Source organism: Brachycentrus maculatus, unplaced genomic scaffold, assembly GCF_059751285.1.
Source record: "Brachycentrus maculatus isolate JH-2025_06_01 unplaced genomic scaffold, ASM5975128v1 h1tg000153l, whole genome shotgun sequence".
In the NCBI taxonomy this organism is placed as follows: Eukaryota; Metazoa; Arthropoda; class Insecta; order Trichoptera; family Brachycentridae; genus Brachycentrus; species Brachycentrus maculatus.
Window position 1 is genome coordinate 1,074,568 of NW_028280906.1, and position 20,092 is coordinate 1,094,659.

General features: G+C 33.2%; 1 protein-coding gene across 1 annotated transcript; it reads right to left on the bottom strand.

Annotated features, from left to right (window-relative positions):
* Positions 1-1,878: 1,878 nt before the first annotated feature.
* LOC148308678 (band 7 protein AGAP004871) lies at positions 1,879-17,888 on the bottom strand. Its single transcript, XM_088261369.1, has 7 exons — positions 17,704-17,888; positions 17,032-17,135; positions 14,033-14,105; positions 9,871-9,953; positions 8,659-8,918; positions 4,891-5,071; positions 1,879-2,377 (listed from the first exon to the last, which is right to left on the bottom strand). Exons 2-7 carry the CDS (start codon positions 17,125-17,127, stop codon positions 2,270-2,272), a joined length of 801 nt encoding a protein of 266 aa, XP_088117495.1. The 5' UTR covers positions 17,128-17,135; positions 17,704-17,888; the 3' UTR covers positions 1,879-2,269.
* Between the last annotated feature and the right edge of the window lie 2,204 nt (positions 17,889-20,092).

Below are 20,092 nucleotides of genomic sequence, written 5' to 3' on the forward strand. Positions count from 1 at the left end.
AAAAAACTTTCGGTGAAACGAGTGAAAAGACCAATAAAAAAAAAGATAAATGTATTAATATATTTTTAAAATTAATTTTATACATACTTTCAATTGATATAAATTAATGTTTTGATTCACTCACTGCCTTTGTATTCTGGTAACTTATTTTGAAAGATTCAGTTTAATGTAACCTAAATTTGATCTCAAAACATAAAATATTTCATCAAATTTTGAACCCATCAATTTCAAATTACATAATTAGCTTTTACTCTATACTTTACTAAAACACATCCTACGGATCATTGATTTGACTTTGCATAGTCTGGCTGGCAGTTTGTCTAGTGCAGGACACATATATAGTGGAACCTCTCATAATGAGCATAATTCGTTCCAGAATCTTACTCAACATTTTGAGTGTGTCCAAATACTTGTTCACAAAATCTGGATTATCTCCAATTACAGGAGTTATTTTCATATTATTTTTTGACATCTCATCAAAGATGAAGAAGAATATGGAAGTCTGGGCATTTACGGGGCTTACGACCGTCATAGGCTGGTTTGCCCAGACTTCCATATTCTTCTTCATCTTTGATGAGATGTCAAAAAATAATATGAAAATAACTCCTGTAATTGGAGATAATCCAGATTTTGTGAACAAGTATTTGGACACACTCAAAATGTTGTAAATAAATTATCTGGTCAAATTATAAGCTTAATAATAAAAATGAAAATGGTATTTTCTGGCGTTTCTCATGTGTGTGATTATAATCTTTACATCTTCTTTACATCTCACCAATAGATGTCTCTAGTGAAGTTTTAGTGATTCATGAACAAGGTTTCTAAATTGGTTCATATATATAGAACTTCCAAGAATTTGAGTAGTGTGGTTGTCAATAATGGGTAGAATTGGTGAATGTTACACGTGTGTAAAGTGATCACTTAAACCAGCCTATGACGGTCGTAAGCCCCGTAAATGCCCAGACTTCCATATTCTTCTTCATCTTTGATGAGATGTCAAAAAATAATAAGAATCTTACTCGTTAAAATCTTACTTACTAAGCGAAACATTTTTTATTTTGACTGGCGCGGAAGTTTCAGCTCGCAAGTGTATGTCGTGAAAAACGGCCTCGCTCCTTCTCTGTAACTAGTTATGCAAAATTTCGCTCGGAGCAACTTTTTTACTTTTTTTGCTTGTTACGCAAATTACTCATTATGAGAGGTTCCACTATTTACTCTCCACATCCAGTGTCAGCCTCATCCACCCTCATAGAGCTGCATGGACACAAATGCAATGCCTTCTTTGGTGAAATACTGTGATAGTTCATGTGCATTTAACTAAAAAAAAACTACCCATTTTCTTAGTTATCTTTTGAGACTTGAATGATGGAAGTCATTTATGGAAAGTTTTCAATTAATATCCTATTTTCTAGTGCGTACCCTGATTAAAAACTCGGTGCACGCCTCTGCATCCACCCATAGTTAGCATACTTTACACAATATATTTAACCATTTTTTAAACTTATACAAACAACTAATCAATTTAATTTTGCATTTAAAAATGGACAATTATGACTATAATTATATATGACACAATATTGACGAAAATAATTTGTTTAAATGAATTATTAGTTGACATTTATTTATGCACGAATTAATGTAATCAATTATTTCATTTACCTATGTATATAAATTGGTCAATTTGTTTATAGAATGTATTGAAATATATGTGTATGAAATTATTGGAATTTTTTATTATGACCTCATTATGTATTCTCTTACCCTAAATTGTAAGTAAAGGAAAATGTAAAATGTTTGCCTCTTTTCTTTCTTAGCCATTCAGGTCATTGGTCAAATATTAATAGGGGTTAATTATAATAAATAATACTTATCACAATGTTTTTTTAAAAACTGTTCTGTATTTAAGGTTTAAATATTTTTTTTACAGAAGTAAGAAGAGTAAAAGATACATGGGAAAAAGAGAGTGATGTATGAAGGTTGAAATTACATAATTAACACATTTCAGATGGGTATTTTTTACGCCTGTGGACCGCTGGCGATGGGATTAGATAATTATCTACATATAGTCAAGACCTTAACAATGAGATATAATATTCTTATAGATGGTGTATAATATTCATGTAAAACATTGGATAATTCCTTATTTTCTGCCTTTGAATGAGGTCAGCGCAGAAGGTAATGCCCTTTCTATCCTTGGAAATTACTCATAAAAGTCTCCATCAATATTTGATATGGTGTTAATTTTTGTATGCTGGCGGTAATCATGATATTACTGGCTAGTAGATGCTTCTTTAGCCTTCATGAAGTAAGTTATAATATCAATTGGCAATGGGAATATAATAGTAGAATTCTTTTCAGCAGAAATGGTGTTTAGTGTCTGGAAAAGAAAAAAAATAAAATTATATGGGTTTTGGTGATATTTTTTATTTAATTATTTAAACTTTATGTACAGAAAATAAATAAGTACATTGGCGGGCTTATTGCTAAGCAATATCTTCCAACCAACCTAAAACAGACTAGTGATATTGATCAAAACGTTTGATACCATATATAGCTGTTTGCAATCAGAGGGTAGATAGTACTTAAACATAAAAATAAATAAATTATAAATTAACATATAAGAAAACATAAATTACAAAAGATGATAATAAGGAGGGTAAAGGAAAAAGGGAGTTTAAGGAAGGAGGTAGAGGTAAAAACTAAGGGAGGAGGATTGATGGACAGTGATTCGAATGATAATTAGTAATGTCTCAGACGTTTCTTAAAAGTTATAAGAGAAGGTGCATTTTTTACGCGGAGAGGTAATTCATTCCATAGTCTGGTCGCTTGGACACAGAAAGAATTACTGAAGAATGATGTGTTATGGCAAGGAATGGAAAGTGTTCTTTCTTGGGAAGAACGAAGTGATAGACTATGATCTGAGAGGTTTATACAATTTTCAGCCAGATATTTCTTTATGATTTTTATTTTTTTATTATATACATTTTTTTAAAGGTATAACCCGCAAAGCCTATACTTTTAGAGGCTTGCCTGCAGTAAGTATAGGGAAGATAAATGTGAAAATACATCACAAACACCCAGACCTACTGAAAATAAATATTTCTTGAATTTATTTTGCACTTGATGGTAATCGAACTCGCGACGCCAGATTCGCAGTCGAGCGTCTACCTAACTACAATGAAATCGGCCTCTGGCGAAGAAATAGCTCAAAGTGATTTTTACCACATTATTTTATGGGGTAAATGAATGTATTCTCGCAGGGTGGCTCTACATATATGTACCTATGTAGTGAAGTGAACTCTGTCGCCCAATTTCGGTATTATTTTGGTATATGTTAGCTATTCAAAAATATGAAGAAAAAAAATTTTTAAGGCCCATAAAACCCATTTTAAATAAAATATTTGACATTGAAAATAAAAATGAAATACTAAGTGGAAAATGTTTAAGTATCGAAGAGTCACAGTTAGTTTATTTTTTTAAAATAAAAACGGGAAAATATTTTTATTAATGCCATGCAATAATGCATTAGATTATCAGAATTTAAAAAAAACTGCCCTTTATCCAAATAAAATCTTCATTAAAACTCCTCAGTCAAAAGGTTGAAAAGGTGTTTTTACAGTCCTGTTGCAATAGAGAACCATACTACTTGATTAAAATGTGTTTGTACAAATGCTTTTGTTCCATTCTTTAAATCCTACAAAAATAACCTAGTCTCTGTTTGTATTTTGTGAGCATAACAAACATGTGTTTGTAGTATAAGTATAACCATTTGATTGACGGATAATAACCCGAAAACTTTAAGAAAGTTTAAATCACGCTAAGCTGTTTGCGGCTTTCCCTGTTTACAGGCGTCAACATTGCAATAAGAAATCTCAAATATAAAATTTTAAATTTCAATGACAGAAAATAACAGAACGAGGACGACCGAAAAAGAGTTGGCACGATCAGATCAATCAGAACCTAAAATCTGGTGGTGTCAAAAGACTGCGTAATCGGAGGGCATGTATGACTAGATGTATGGATGTGAAGGAGGCGAGGAGTGTATGTCAGGACAGAAGAGTGTGGCGTTCCACCCTCTCTGCCTACTCCTGCGGGGAAACGGCGTGATGGTACTAGTAGTAGTAGTATAATAATATTATTTTAAACAAGTAATAAAACCCATAAGCAAAACATAGTCACAAAGTAATTAACTAAATAAAATTTTAAAAATGATAAAATAAAGTGGAATAAAATTGATGAAATGATTTTTCCATTAAATGCGTTTTTAGTTATTATTTAAAGACCATGAAACAAAATATTTGAAAAAATATAACAAAAGCATTTGAGTTAGTTTTAGTAATCATTAAAAAAAGTGTTAATTTACAGCATAATAAAAAAATACCGATTGTTTGTGGCATGTATCACTCAATTATGGGTGTTTTGCCAGAATTTTTTAAATGAAAATTCCAGGTTATATTAGCCCTACAGTTTAAAGAAGAATGAGCAGTAGAAGAGGTCCTCAACCAAGATTTACAGATTTAACTATACATATATTATTTTAATTCATATAAAAAAAATCATTTCTAACAAAAAAAATATATCAAATCATGCCTAAAACCTTTACCATAACTTACGTGTAATTATTATTATAGTACAATACTTAACTCATTTAATTTAAATTGATTTTGTAAGAAAAATAATATAAAATTATGGTTTTCAACTCCTGCCTTGTTGTGTATATAACATAGAATTTGGTCTAGCCTCACACCAGTCTGATGATGTCGGTTACGACGAAACCCGGTTGCTGGTCAAATAAAATTCACGTGGAAAAAATTACATACACAGTTTTTATTTTATTCTATAAAGAAGAATCGAAAGCACGTATATCCATCTCAGGGACTTCCAACTTACCTGCAGGTATCTCAGTTGGAGGGCTGCCGGAGAGTCGCCGATGACCTCAGAAGCCTCCCTCAGAGCCCGAGAGGCCTTCTGCTCGCCTTCGGCCGCGATGACTTTAGCCCTGGCTTCGCGAGCAGCCTCGGCCTCCGCCGCCATCGCTCGCTGCAATTGAACTGGAAGCCTCACGTCTTTGCTGAAATTAACGATAACATTCACCAAGACTTTCGATTTACAGAAACGGCGAGCATGGTGGACCTTATATTTATCGACCAGCTGCTCGGAGCTCCTTCCTGGTATCAAATTTGATACCTAACACCGATGTGGACTACCAGTACTTACTATTTCGGATCCCTTTCACAAGTAACGACACAAAAATAGTGTCGATGAATAATGGTTGATTGGAAATGCGATGACTGACCATTTTCTGTAAATGTCTTTGCACTGTTCCGTGTCTGTCTGCTGTGCTGGTCGGGGTTGTGGGCGTCCGTGTACCGGCCAACGTCGAGTCGGAATCGGATCTAGCTGACTAATTGAACTAAACACTAATCCCTTTCACTGCCTACACTTGGGTACTTTTAGAAATTTTGGTGATGGACTTACAATCTTGTATTTATTTAGATTGGCAGTGACAGATATATTGAAAGCACCATCACAACATCACCCTTAATTTTAATTTTAAAACTATCATACTTGTACAATAAGCATTTGTATTTGGAAGAGTAATTATGGTATAATACATAGTATATAGCATAGTTTTAGGTTGTAAAAATATTTTTCTATCATTTATTGATTTGGCATTTACTTTATGGAATAATATGATGATTTAAATATAAACACTTTGGCCAATTGATTCCTATTTTCAAAAAAAGAAGATAAAAACGACATTACCAATTATCGACCAATTTGTATACAGTCTACTATACCTAAACTTTTCGAAAGCCTTATTCTTGATAAAATATCTACTAAGCGAACCTGCTAAAAACACGGAGACATAGACATAATTTTATTAAAATTGTTCGTATTGCAAAATTAAGCTGATAAAATTACTATATGAACGATACAAATGACTAAATTAATAAAGTAATTTCTGTTAAATTGGCCCTTACGATGTTCTGCCGTAAAGTGGCTTGTAGCATGAGGTTCGTTATTATCAGGGGTTTTTCCATGTAACGCGGTGAAACGGCGTTCCGCACCTTTTTTCACAGATATGTATACTTATATGTATTTTAAATTTTCTCAAACAATAAGACGAAAGTTTGCGTTTACGTAATAACAATCTATATGTATATAATTTCTCACAAGTATATAGAAAAAGTTGCTTTACATTTAATTAAAATGATATTTGAAGGAAAAGGAGAGTTATGATCTCGAAACCAGTAGACGTAAAAATCTCGGTGAGTGGTTATATACTAATTTTATGATATTTGTTTAATAAAGTGAGTTCCGAGACCTTTTTTGTTGAAAAAATCTCTGGTTACAATGTATGGTTTTCCATGAAATAAGTGTGTGTTTATAATGTAGGTTACAAAAGGTAACCTACATATTAATACACACCACACCCAGAAATCGATAATTAAATACCTACGAAGACATCGCCAATGGTTTTTGGGCGTGGCTTCAGCAATAGATAGAAAATATAAATAGTTCATGCCCACTTTTAACTTCACTTCAATTATTTTTGGGGTTGGTAACACGACATTGTAATAATGTGTCGTTTAACACAGGCCTTTTTTAATTACCCTAAGTATACTAGTCATCATACTAAAAGGCTTAATGTAATCATGAATGTACGTTTTACTTTAAAAAAAATGTATCAACACCGTACTTAACCAACGTAAGTTATGTTGGATAAAATTCTGAAGTGGTCAGTGAATTTAACCAACTAAATTATGAATTAAACCCTTGTTTTTCCCACTTGCGTATTATATTTTTAGCAACTAATTTCGGAAGCTTCAGATGCTTCCATCTGCGGGTAAGTAGGCAACGAAGCTGCCGATAATCTTGCAAGAACTGGTGCTGAGAGACCACCAATGGGCCCTGAGCCCATATGCGGACTGACACACACCACTATCGAGTTTGGTCTAAAAAACTGGGTCATGGACAAGAGCCAAGAGATCTGGTCCAACAGCTCAGGGATGAAACACGCAAAGGAACTGATCATGGGGTACTCGCGGAAATTCACCACAGAAGCTTTAAAGCTTAGCAAAAACAAATAAGGATCCTAAGCAGGACCTTGACAGGACACTGCAGACTGAGGAAACACATGACAAAAAGTGGACTACATGACTCCATAGTATGCAAATTTTGTATGGAGGATAACGAAACACCAATCCACATTTTCAATTATTGTAACGCACTCGCTCGCATACGAAGCCACATCCTTGGAGGACCACTACTGGACTCCGAGAAGGTGAAGCTCTTACCACCAAGACAGGTCGTGAGCTACATGACTCATGTATGTCTTGAGAGTGAACTGTAATACAGAGGGAGGTCACAATAGACCTAATATGGTCGCAGTGACATAAGGGATGAGGGATGAGGGATGAGGGAAGACATGAGGGATGCAAGGGACCTCACAAAAAAATCTACAGGTTTGAATACAAATTTAAGTTTATATTCAAACTTCAGATTCAGAAACTAACCGTTAAAAATTTAATACTTACTCAAGTGGTAAAAAAACAAGTGTTTTATTTATAATATAATCATGTCTCACCACAAAGTGAATACGAAACAATAAATAACATTTTAACTAACTAATTAAGTAAACATAATGCCACCCTCAGGGGTAGGTAGAGAGAATAGAACGCCACACCAATCAGTCTTTGAAAACAATCTTCCCCTCTTCTACATTCATTCATCTCCTCATATATCGCCGATTATTCCGACTCCAGACCTATGGATATAGACATTGTATATTCATAGGCATTGTAAAATTCAACATATTCGAAATGTGCGGTTTATAATTCCTTTCTTTTCTATTTAACCAGACTAAGGCACAGCAAAGCGTGGCCGGGTACAGCTAGTATTTGATAAAAACAAATTTGAATAGAGAATACACATATCTTTGTCATACAAGAGAAAATGACCAAGTGCAGTTTTTACAAAAACGTGATCATTGACTATTAGATATCTTACTAACTTGATATTGCCCTGAAAAAAATCCCAAAGCATTTTAAACTTGGAAATATAATATTGTATATTGACTTGTTAAAAATGACTAACTGCATTGATGTTTATTTTCTTGCCAAGCAAAAGTGACTTAAATGGCCCTCCTGAACATTTTACGTTTTGTTAGTTGGTCACTTTCTCCTGTATGTCGCTCACTCCTTTCAAGAACGTCATTAATCAAAAATCGTCAATTTTCAGTTTTCGGAATGCCCAAAAAATGTACTATAACCCAGCAAAAGAGGCATATTTTTAACTTAATATTTACCCGCTACAGGGCAGAAAGTGTTGTTTTTGCATTTTGAAGAAAAGGTATTGTTTAATAATTTTTTTTTTCCAAAATATTTTTCAATTGGAGAAATAACCTTCAGGTTTTACGTAAAAAGATCTGTTGCACAGTAAAAAGTTCAATAAGTGGCGTGATATTTATTTTTAAGAAACTTTATTATATTTTTAAACTTTAAAAACGTTCTCCTGAAAAATTAAGTTTTTTGATTAATGACGTTCTTGAAAGGAGTGAGCGATGTGTGTTTTTTTGGCTGGTCGGTGATCGTGATTCGATGAGGGTTTTCCTAAAAATAATCAAAAATATGATGTTGGTCGTTAATTCCTTACATTTCCACTCTTTCTACTTTGATTCCCCACGCGTCCGTAGCCTCATCGAGCGCTGCCTGCATGGTTCCCGAGATGGTCTCTCTCTCGCTGAGGATCTCGTGCAGAGGTCGCGTGCCCATGGTGTTCCTTAGGGTGGTCTGTGCCAGGAGCCTCGTGGAATGATGGGCATTCTCTACGTTCGCGATGGATACCGTTGCGTTGGAGACGCGGTAGTACACAACTGCATCCACGGACACTGTGACACTATCCTTGGTCAGTACCTGTGAAACGATACCCAATTCATCACCATATTCCGAAAAATACAACTGAAAAAACCCTTATCCGCACCCCAATGGTGCATAGGGCACTGTTTCATGTAAACGCAGTGTTATCTTGATCGTTTACACATGAAGGAAAGGTGATCAGCCCTCCGCTTCAGGTACCAGTCCAGGGTAATATTGAATAAATATTACAGTGAAAAAATCACTTATATTTATTTGACCCCCCCTGGGAATCGAACCCGGGGCCTCCAGAACGGTAGCCGAGCGTGCTGACCATTACACTAAGGAGGCGGACATAAATACAAAATATATAACTAGAGGCGGGAATTATCAGAAGAAGAGTCAAACGGAAGGCCTGTTGATATCCGCCAACAGCCCATATCTCAATGGTATTTTTTTTTGTTTTCACGATACAAAATCAAATGCGGAGACGTTCGAACAATTGGCAGTCAGGTTGCGACAGGCGCAACGTAGTTGGACAGACGCGCGACTGCGAAACTGACGTCGCGGGTTCGATTTTAAAGATTAATTTTTTTGTGGTGTATATTTTCACATTTACTTTCCTGATCCTTACAATCCTACCTGCAGACATGCCTCTAAAATAATAGACTTTGCGGGTTACTTTCTTAAAAATAAAAATAAACTGATCCTTTCCAATTCAACTCTACAAAAGAATAAAAATCTAGAATATTACATTTAATGACCTTGAATCTTTTAAACCGTCGTGTTTGAAACCACAAGGTTTAAATTCATTAAATGTAATAGATTTTTCTCTGTGTACAGCAGAGTATAATGCATTCAAATACAATTACTAAAAGGAATAAAACGCATTTCGACATTCACGTAAATAATGATAAAAAAAGCTTGGGTGTGAAGCTAAGTAAATACATAAATATCAAATCATAGATTAATGTAATAATGGGTATCCTCTTCACCTAATACTAATGCTTACCTCTTGTGGGGGAACGTCATAAGTCCTAGTTCTCAGATCTACCCTCGCATACGCGTCAATGCAAGGGAGGATGAAGAATATACCTATGTAGAAATTCAATAAAATCATTAGGATCAAAACAAAATACAATATATTGTGAAGATTTAGTGATAAAAAACAATGTATCATTAAATATAATTATTAAAATAAATACAGCCTTTATCGAAATGAAATCATCATGCTTGAGGTCCCATTTTATTATTATGTAAAACGAAGGGTGCAGGGAAACAAAACATCGTTGTTACTTTCCAAGTTATTTTCGCTTCTATTAAACACATAAACATGTTTTATTACAATTCAGATTAAAATATATGTTAAACAAAAAAAAATAGTTCCTTGATTATGGTTAAACATGTAAAAATGAAATATACCATGTAAAAAAATACGTCATTACATTAAATTACTCGATTTGTAATCAGAATAAGTAATGGTATATGAAAATATTTGATAAAGTAGGGGGAAAGATTCGGTATACGGAAAACACCATCAATGTCAAGCGGTAGGTACATAGAAAGAACATATCATTTCATTGGTTTTTACACAAATACCCGGTGTGGACCTATGTGCTCAGACGGATCTGCGATGCGAAGTGATGGGGCAAGTGAACAAAGCTGCAGCCATCTCAGGATGCCTGAAAAATGCTACATGGAAAAACCCTGAGATGAAGATCGGCAGCAAGATCAAGATATACAAAACTTGTGTCCGACCCATCATGACGTATGGAATCGAAAGTAGAGCAGACATAGCTGCCACAAAAAACGCGCTTAGAGTGTCAGAAATGAAGACTCTGAGAAGCATAACAGGCAAGAGTCTTCGAGATAGATTGAGAAATGCCAAGATCAGGGAAATATGCGAGATCGAAGATGTCGTTAGGTGGGGAAGGCAACGAAGAAGACAATGGTATGCGCATGTGAGGAGAATGGAACCATCCAGACTCCCCCACATCGCATTGTACGGCCAACCCCATGTTAGACGACTCCCGGGCAGACCACCAAAGAGATGGGCCGATAGCTGGGAATCGACGTCGCAGGAGGCTAATCCCTCTTAAAAACAGGCCGCAAGGCCTATAACAAGAAGAAGAATAAGGTTTTTACACAGATGGAAGTACCACTGCATTTACTACAATACCGTTATAGTGTGATTTTTTTAAAACTTCATTAAATATTTTTACTTGCTTTTTTCTAGAAAAAGTAAACATACGCAGTCAAATTACTTTCTATAATTTATATTTGAAGCACTAACTTTGTGATTTTCCATTTTAAAATTAAAATTTAACTTTATTGTATCGTTTTAATTATGTTTTTTCACTTACTCACAACATTTATTTTGTTTTAATTTTGTTTTATACTAATATTTATTTATTTGCATGTTTGAACTTTCGAATGGCTGCTTATAATGCAAATAATGATATCCCAACAAATTTTTTATCTAGATGGGGTTCTTTTGTTTACAATAATTAGATTATTTAGGTCTGAAAAGATGAAAAAACACCTTGATTGCACTCGAATATTTTTTGTAGTATAATTGTTTTTAATGGCATATTTTACATATTGACATATCGCTCACTCCTTTCAAGAACGTCATAAATCAAAAAACTCGATTTTTCAGGAGAACGTTTTTAAAGTTTAAAAATATAATACAATATATTAAAAATAAATATCAAGGCACTTACTGAACTTTTTACTGTGCAACAGATCTTTTTAAGTAGAACCTGAAGGTTTTTTCTCCATTTAAAAAATATTTAGTTTATTTAAAAAAAAAAATAAACAATACATTTTCTTCAAAATGCAAAAACAACTCTTTCTGCCCTGTGGCGGGTAAATATTACGTTAAAAATATGCCGCTTCTGCTGGGATATAGTAAATTTTCTGGGCATTCCGAAAACATACCCAACTGAAAATTGACGAATTTTGATTTATGACCTTCTTGAAAGGAGTGAGCGATCTTCCAGTAACTAATAAACGAACAAGATGAATGTTTTATTTGATTTTTGTTTCATTAATAAAGTATTAGAGTTTCCATGTACCATATGTCGCGAGACAGCATATAAAATTTTAATCATGGCTACTAAATTGTGTTATAATTATAGACTCTCAGTGAAATTTGTACGTCAGAATGTTTGTGTAATATATTAATGGATATACCCATAATTTGTTTGTTTCCCAAAGGAAGTACCGAAGTACATGCTTAAAAGTACGTTCGAACACCGTAAGAAATCGATACATTTTGCTTGACATCATTAAATTTACTTTGTGTAAAAACGTTATGAAAATGGGAATTATTATAAAATTCAATATGTAAAAAGCAAACTTACTACGGATGGTTTTTTAAGTTCCGTATTCGATAAGTCGCAACTAAAATTTCTCTAAACCCGGGTAACATTTTACGGAATTGTTTTTTTAAATTTAAAATAATATATTTTTTTCAGGGTGAAGAGTCAAAGTCACCTAAAGATTTATTTTTAAATCATTGACCGGGCATTTATATTTTTTCCGCCAAGGCAAGCCAGTAATGGTAATATTTTGGACTGTGATCAACAGAATAGTTATTCAGTATTATAAAACAAAAATCCTAAAATATGAAAAATTAATAAAGTGCACCTAAAAAACTGATCTAAGGCGTAGGTGTTCGGGAAATTCATAAAAATTAAATTATCTGGAAAACTAAGGCACTTTTACTGAGGTCATATTTTCATTTTTTGGTGAGTTTTAACACCCCTTAAAAGGAATACGTAGGATTATAGGACACTGTATATTCAAAAACACGAAAAAATATCATTTAAAGTAATAATAATAAAACCCTTATCCGTACCCCAATGGTGCATAGGGCACTGCGTCATATAAACGCAGTGTTATCTTGATCGTTTACACATGAAGGAAAGGTGATCCGCCCTCCGCTTCAGGTACCAGTCCAGGGTAATATTGAATAAATATGACAGTGAAAAAATCATATATTTATTTTACCCCCTTGGGAATCGAACCCGGGACCTCCAGAACGGTAGCCGAGCGTGCTGACCATTACACTAAGGAGGCGGACAAAATAATTCATACTAGTAATGAATAACATTTAACCCATCAAATTTTTTTAAATATGGACCCAAATATACTAATTGAATGTATTCCCGAAGGTAAAAAGTTGACCCGCCCGGAGGGAAGGTGACATGGTTTGTCAAACAAACGCGTTAATATTTTTCACCTGATAAAACGAGAACAAACAAAGAAATAATTTTTAAATGCACGCACTAAGCAGATTGATTTTTATGGTATAAGGCGTCGTCCTAAAGGTAGGGATTGACCGGAGCATTTCGTCGTAACGTAACGTCGTAACATCGCTCGCGGCGAGCATCACCGAGCATCCGAAACTATGGATGGAGCGCTGGGCTCGCTGTACTGACTATACGAATGCTCGCATCGTAACGTGTTACGTTACGGCGAAATGGCTCCGGTCAGTCCCCACTATAATACAACGCATTTACGCGATCATCGTGCGTTCACCCGAATTTCAGATCTCGAAAAAGTGTCCCAACTGGCATTCGCGCGATGTGGTCGCGCTACTAAAATGTTTGATAATCTATTCTATATTGCTGTCGAATAGGTGTCTTAATTGAGATTCGCGCGATAATCGCGTCGCAACGCCGGGGACGAAGGACCACATCGTACGAAGAAGGACTCGTGCAACTTTTTAAAAGAACATTAGATTTTTCACTAGATTGCAAATAAATCATAAATATTATTTTATAAATGTTATTTATTATATATAAAAATAATAAATATTTGTATATATATATATATATATATATATATATATATATATATATATATATATATATATATATATATATATATATATATATATATATATATATATATACATATATATATACATATATATATATATATATATATATATATATATATATATATATATATATATATATATATATATATATATATATATATATATATAAATACATACATATATATATATATATATATATATATATATATGTATATATATATATATATATATATATATATATATATATATATATATATATATATATATATATATATATATATATATATATATTTATATATGTAAATATATGTATAAATATATTTACCTGGCCCCTTTGCGCCGCCCGACAGTAGTCTCCCAAGGCGGAAAATTACTGCCCTCTCGTATTCTTGCACCACCTGCGGATGTCACACGGTAACATCAAATAAATTATACACCAGTATGAAGCATAGAAAATATTAGGAAACATATAGGAGTATCATGGTAACACATCAAAATCAGTGGCGTGGATTCGTCAGTTCGTCCAATTCGTCATACGTCTACGACTTAAACTGAACAGTTATTAAATCAATATGAAAAATCACAAGATTATCGATAACATTCTTATTGACATCTGTAGAGAACTAAGGGAGATATTAAAGTTTAAACTTTAGATAGTTGAATAAAACGAAAAACGTGCGTTCGCATACGTCATCAAATTTCTGTCATAGAACATAGTAGTATGGATTGTTTGTTTACCACTACACAACCATTTGTGTTATACAAATATGAGGGAAGGGGGGGGGTTTGATAATGGACATCAACAAATAGAGCCGCCAATAATTTAGCAATGACACCAACATTAAAATAACACCATCGTTTCTGTGACGTCATTCATTTCCAACTTACGAAAATAACGTTTTTTCGAAGGCGAAATTTCCAAAAGAAAATGCTACAATGAATGAAAATATTAATTATATTGGATGTTATAAACACAAAACGAATCTAATATAATCCTTTATAGGTTGAGTGTGTTAAATTAGATATTCTTCCCGTCTGACAAAGATCCATTCTAAATTTCAAGGTTACCGATAGCATTTATGATAGTAAAAAAATTATGTTACGGGTAATGCTAGAATACGAAGTAAACTTAGGTTTATTCGGGATAACTTAGCATTACCCAATGCTGTTGAACGAAAACTAACAAAACTTGTTCCCAAACTTGAACGAAAGCTGACAAAAATAAGGTAAAATTCGCAGTTTACCCGTGTACACCGAGGTCTACCCAATGCTGATTGGATAATGTTAGTAAAACGTAGACAATATAAGTACAGAGTCAGTGCAAAGGAATATTTAAACATAATATTTGAATTTATATGTTTTATTATTTTAAAAAATCATAAAAGTACTAAACACATTGCATAGTAAATTTAAATAAACCTAACCTAACATAACCTTACATTACCCAACAATTGGTAACAACAACAGTGGGTAATGTTAAGTTCACCCGGATAAACCTAGTTTTACTTCGTATTCTAGCATTACTAGTAACATTTTTATTATTTTTCATAATTATTATTTAGTTAATAAGGGCACGCACATATTATGAAAAAGGTTTCATAAAGTTATTATTATTAGCAAAATAAAATAACATAAAAAACCTTAGAAAAACTATATTATCACTATTGTCATCTAAAAAATAGGCAATTCGTGTTATCATTGGAGTGTGACGTCATTGTGCATTGTGCTCCAATGACGTCACGCTCATTGCATTCTACGGTTCGTATGTTGCCGCGGAGTTTACGGGCACTGTTCTGTATTTTTGTAACTTCAAACCCTTATCCGCACCCCAATGGCGCATAGGGCACTACATCATAAAAACGCAATGTTATCTTGATCGTTATTAACACAAGAAAAAAAGGTGATCAGCCCTCCGCGTTAGGTACCAGTCCAGGGTTATATGAAATAAATATGAAAAAATCACTTATATTTATTTTAAACACCCCCCTGGGAATCGAACCCGGAACCACCAGAACGGTAGCCGAGCGTGCTAATCATAACACTGCAGAGGAAATATAACACGTTCGGAATATAACGTTAATACACGTTATATTTTTTCTAAACATCTGTCTAGAAACTTAAATTTCACAAGGAGGGACATTTATGTTCGTGTACCATATTAATAAGTTATGAGCAAATAATATATGAGAAAACATTCGACCTAGTAGGATAATAAAATAGAAACTAATTATCTTCAAAATTATCACGGTTTAATGTGCTACCTAAAATTGAATTAGAAAAAAATATATTTTCTTCCTATTTTTTTAATTTTTTTTTAATTTTGTACTTTATAACAAAACTTGAAATATGATATTTTTCTACAAATTAACACGGGCTTGCGATGCCTACGGCGTCGGCGTCGTCAGATTTTGACACATCAATCCACTTCAATTACTTTACATTATCTTAGTAATTTTAAATGTTTACACTTATAATACGTCTCACGAGACATTTTATGTCTTTGTGACGTCATTCGCAGTCCATATATTTTTTTAAAAGTGGTGACATGCGACACATAAAGTTTAAAAATGATTTTTTTATTTAAAGACTCCGTGACCCTTGTGAAAACAGATAAACAAGGGTTTTTTATTATTATTATTATTTTCGATTAATAACACGCCAAATTCGCAATATTTATACCTTTTCTTACATGCCCATATTTTTGATTATCATTTTATATACTAAGGCCACGGTCACGAAATAAGCGGCAGTACGGGTCACGATTTCGCTTGCACCGAGTACTAGGATATTGGCATAACGTTTTTTTGCATTTTTGGACTAAGTAGAATCTACTTAGTCCAAAATTGCAAAAAGACGTACTACAAAAAAATGTCCCTTACTGTGTTTTGAGTTTGGAGAGCCGAGCTTTGATGGATCGATCTTGTCTGTCTTAGCCACATGCTATTGATATGCTAGGTCAGGGATAGCGAGCCTATGGCACGCGTGCCAAAAAATATTAAAATTATAAAATATAAATTAAAAATGAATATACATAAGTATTACATACAAAATGAGTGCAGTTTTGTCATGTATATCTGATTTTTCTATCCTATCTGCCAAAATTCCCGCAACCGGTCGATAATACATATTTGAAGTTTTAAACAACAACAAAATAACGGTAAGTACCTACTCCTAAAATGAGTTTCACAACTTTTTTGAAATATACTTTTTTAAATTAATACAAACATCACGCAAAGTTTATTTTATCAAAAACAATTCTCAATTCGCAAATCCGCTGTGAAAACAAAATAAATATTTTTGAAAAGTAATAATGAATGTACTTACTTTAAAGCAAACGAATAAAGAGAACGGCATGGTTAAGACCACGAGTACCCACGATAGACCAGTCAGTATTTTTCCACATAATTTTGAATCGTCCATTGCTTCAGCTGCGGAAAGTAGAAAATTGTAAGAAATTCAGTAAAAATACTTAAGACATGCACATAAATATAAAAAAATAGAAAAGGGCCAAAGAACAATCCTTTGTTGACCCAGAAAATTCTTTTTTGACATGAAAAAACTTAATTTTTTGGCTCAAACGGTCTATCTTTATTAACCGTTGGGGTAACTTTTGATTGGCCGGAGGGTTTACACTTTAAGTACATATATATTTTTAAATTGAAATGATTAAAATAGACGTCATTTTTAAAAATAAACGATTTTTTTATTTAATTAAAAAATAAATTATCTACTGTATAGCGATATCCGAGATTGAATGTTATAATTAAAGGAAATATAGAAAACTGACGTACCGATGATATTAAAATAACAGTTTTAATCCAATATGAAAGAAATTTTGATAAAATATTATATATTATATGACTTTCTAAGCAAAATGAATCAGTGAGTTATTTTGTTTCTTGCTTAACCGATTCGTTTTATTTTTGGGTTCATAATATTCAATAAGACTTTTCCCCGAACGGAGACAACTTCAAGTTATGTTAGCGATTAGTAAACCTTCGTCGTCGACTAATATATCTAGTCGATCGTCCGATATGTCCTTGGAGGTTGATCCAAGAGCCAGGGGTAGAGGAATGGTGAGAAGATATGCTATCGCTCCCGAAGACCGGGTAGCGAGCTTTGATGCACTGACAACGACTGGTCTGTCTGCGTCCAATACTCGCGAGTGTCAGCTGACGACTGGGGATACTGACCACCCTCTACCACCCACTGGCTATAACAATGAGTGGTAATGGAAGTACCGCCTTCGACACGATAAAGGAGTCAGAATAGGGTGTCAGCGCGACTTGCATACAGACCGGGTCACCTGCCCTTCTGACATAGCATCAATACTGTAACATTTTCTGGAATAAGGACTCTTCACGATGTACATTATATTTTATTCATTTTTTATAAAAATTTTGTCACTTGGTAAAAATGGTCTCCCTATGGGACTAAAATTATAAACACAGACAAAAACCTTTCTCAGTTCATACAATTTAGGGTTATAACCAGATAGACAGCAAAATTTACGGATTATTTGGATGCGAATTCTTAGCTTAAATTGTCATGCTATCCCGAGATGTAAATGTTGTTTTTTAACAAAAAAACATTTAATATAAATATATTTACTTTAAAATCGAAATATTTAATTATTTTTAGGAGCTCTGAATAAAAGGAGTTCATTTTAAGCCATATTGTATTAGCAATACGTGCGAGATAATAGCTCTGTTGTGAAAATAAAATGATTTTTTTCTTCCCTACAGTCAATAAATGCAGTCTGCATAACAAGGCGATACAGCGTTATTTCTATTTTTGTAACGGGTGGGACATCTAAAATTTGGAATTTACACTTTACGCTTAAACAAAATTGGTAAATATTGAAAACGTACTTCCTAATTGGTGAGTCTTCCACCCAAACCATTAGAAACTTACGAAAAAAAAACAAGCAGAAAATAAATCATTTTTAGATACATTTTGCAACTTGCGGGTAACTGCCCGCGACGCCAATTTTGTATTTTGCCTTTTTAAAAGATTGGATTTTTAACAAAAATTAGAACACGATTATCATTAATGTTCCATAATATGGTAATATATAAAAAAAATCTATATTTAAAGCCTGTATGTATGTTTCCGATGTAACCATCACAACAAACTAACCTCAAACGGTTATATCTGGCATGCTCAATGAGTATCCATGGTCAAATTGTGAATATGGATTACTTCACAAATTCCAAGATAGCTTCTGAATCGATATTACCATATTAGAATTATACATACTGACAAATACGGCTCTGACCGCTTTTCCCTTGGTATACAGTAAAGAACAAATGTCTACAACCAAGACAACAAAATTTCATTGTAATTCAAATAAAACATAAAATTTTGGAACAAAAAAAAAGTGTTCATCTTAATTTAATTTTATTTTATTATTATTTCTTTGAATAAAATAACAACTATGTAATTTTTCAACATGAATTTTATTTGACCAGCTACCGGGTTTCGAGTTGGATTGTTTCTCTCTGAAGATGTCTGGTCGCAAATTTCGGCGACCTCGAGGAGGCGTAGAGAGCCACGTCGTCGGCGTATATTGCCTTCTTGCATGCATGGATGGTCGGTATGTCGTGTGTATATGTTGAATAAGTATGGACCCAAAAGGCTACCTTGCGGTACTCCCTTTGGGATCTGTCTGATTGATGGTGAGAGGCTAGACAAAATTCTATGTTATATACACAACAAGGCAGGAGTTGAAGCCATGATTTTTATTATTTTTTTATTTTATTATTTTTGTTATTTTTATTTTTGCTTTGGTTGCTGGTCAAATAAAATTCAAGCGGAAAAAATTGCATTGTTGTTATTTTATTCAATTAAATGCAGTTCCACCAAGAAATGTCAGTAAAAACTTAAATTTATTATTTGTGTATAGCTGTAAAAGTAACATAAGAAAGTAAAATAACTAAAGAAAGGAAATTTCCGGCTAATCAGGTGTAATGTACAAACTTTTACTGTCTTCTCTAAAGAAAAGGTTTGTGGTTTGTGGTTTTTCCCCTAAGGTTTTCTATTATAATAAATCATTTCACATTTTTAGTTCACGATTTAGTTTATCGGAAATTAAAAAAAATCTATTTTAGACTTATTTTTAAAAATGTTATGTTTTTTTTTGTATTAAATTTATTGAATTATTTGTCACAAAATTGAATTATGTTTATTGATAACAGATCCTGTATTAAACCTTATATTGTATTTTGACATTACTGCCGTCTATGTCTTTTTAAATGGAAACAATGAAACATTTTTTTTATATATTTCACAATAGTAAGAAAATAGATGTTAAAAAACATTTGTCACAGACTGTACTTTCTAACAAAATGAGTTATGTATGTGTAAACTGACCCCATTGTGACAT

Bases quoted from the DNA above. Each gene is read 5' to 3' on its own strand.
- LOC148308678 (XM_088261369.1), bottom strand. From the start codon at position 17,127: ATGGACGATTCAAAATTATGTGGAAAAATACTGACTGGTCTATCGTGG. The intron at 8,919-9,870 runs GTAAGCATTAGT...ATCGTTTCACAG, and splicing joins ATGACGTTCCCCCACAAGAG to GTACTGACCAAGGATAGTGT. The intron at 2,378-4,890 runs GTAAGTTGGAAG...TTTCTTTTCCAG, and splicing joins TCCAACTGAGATACCTGCAG to ACACTAAACACCATTTCTGC.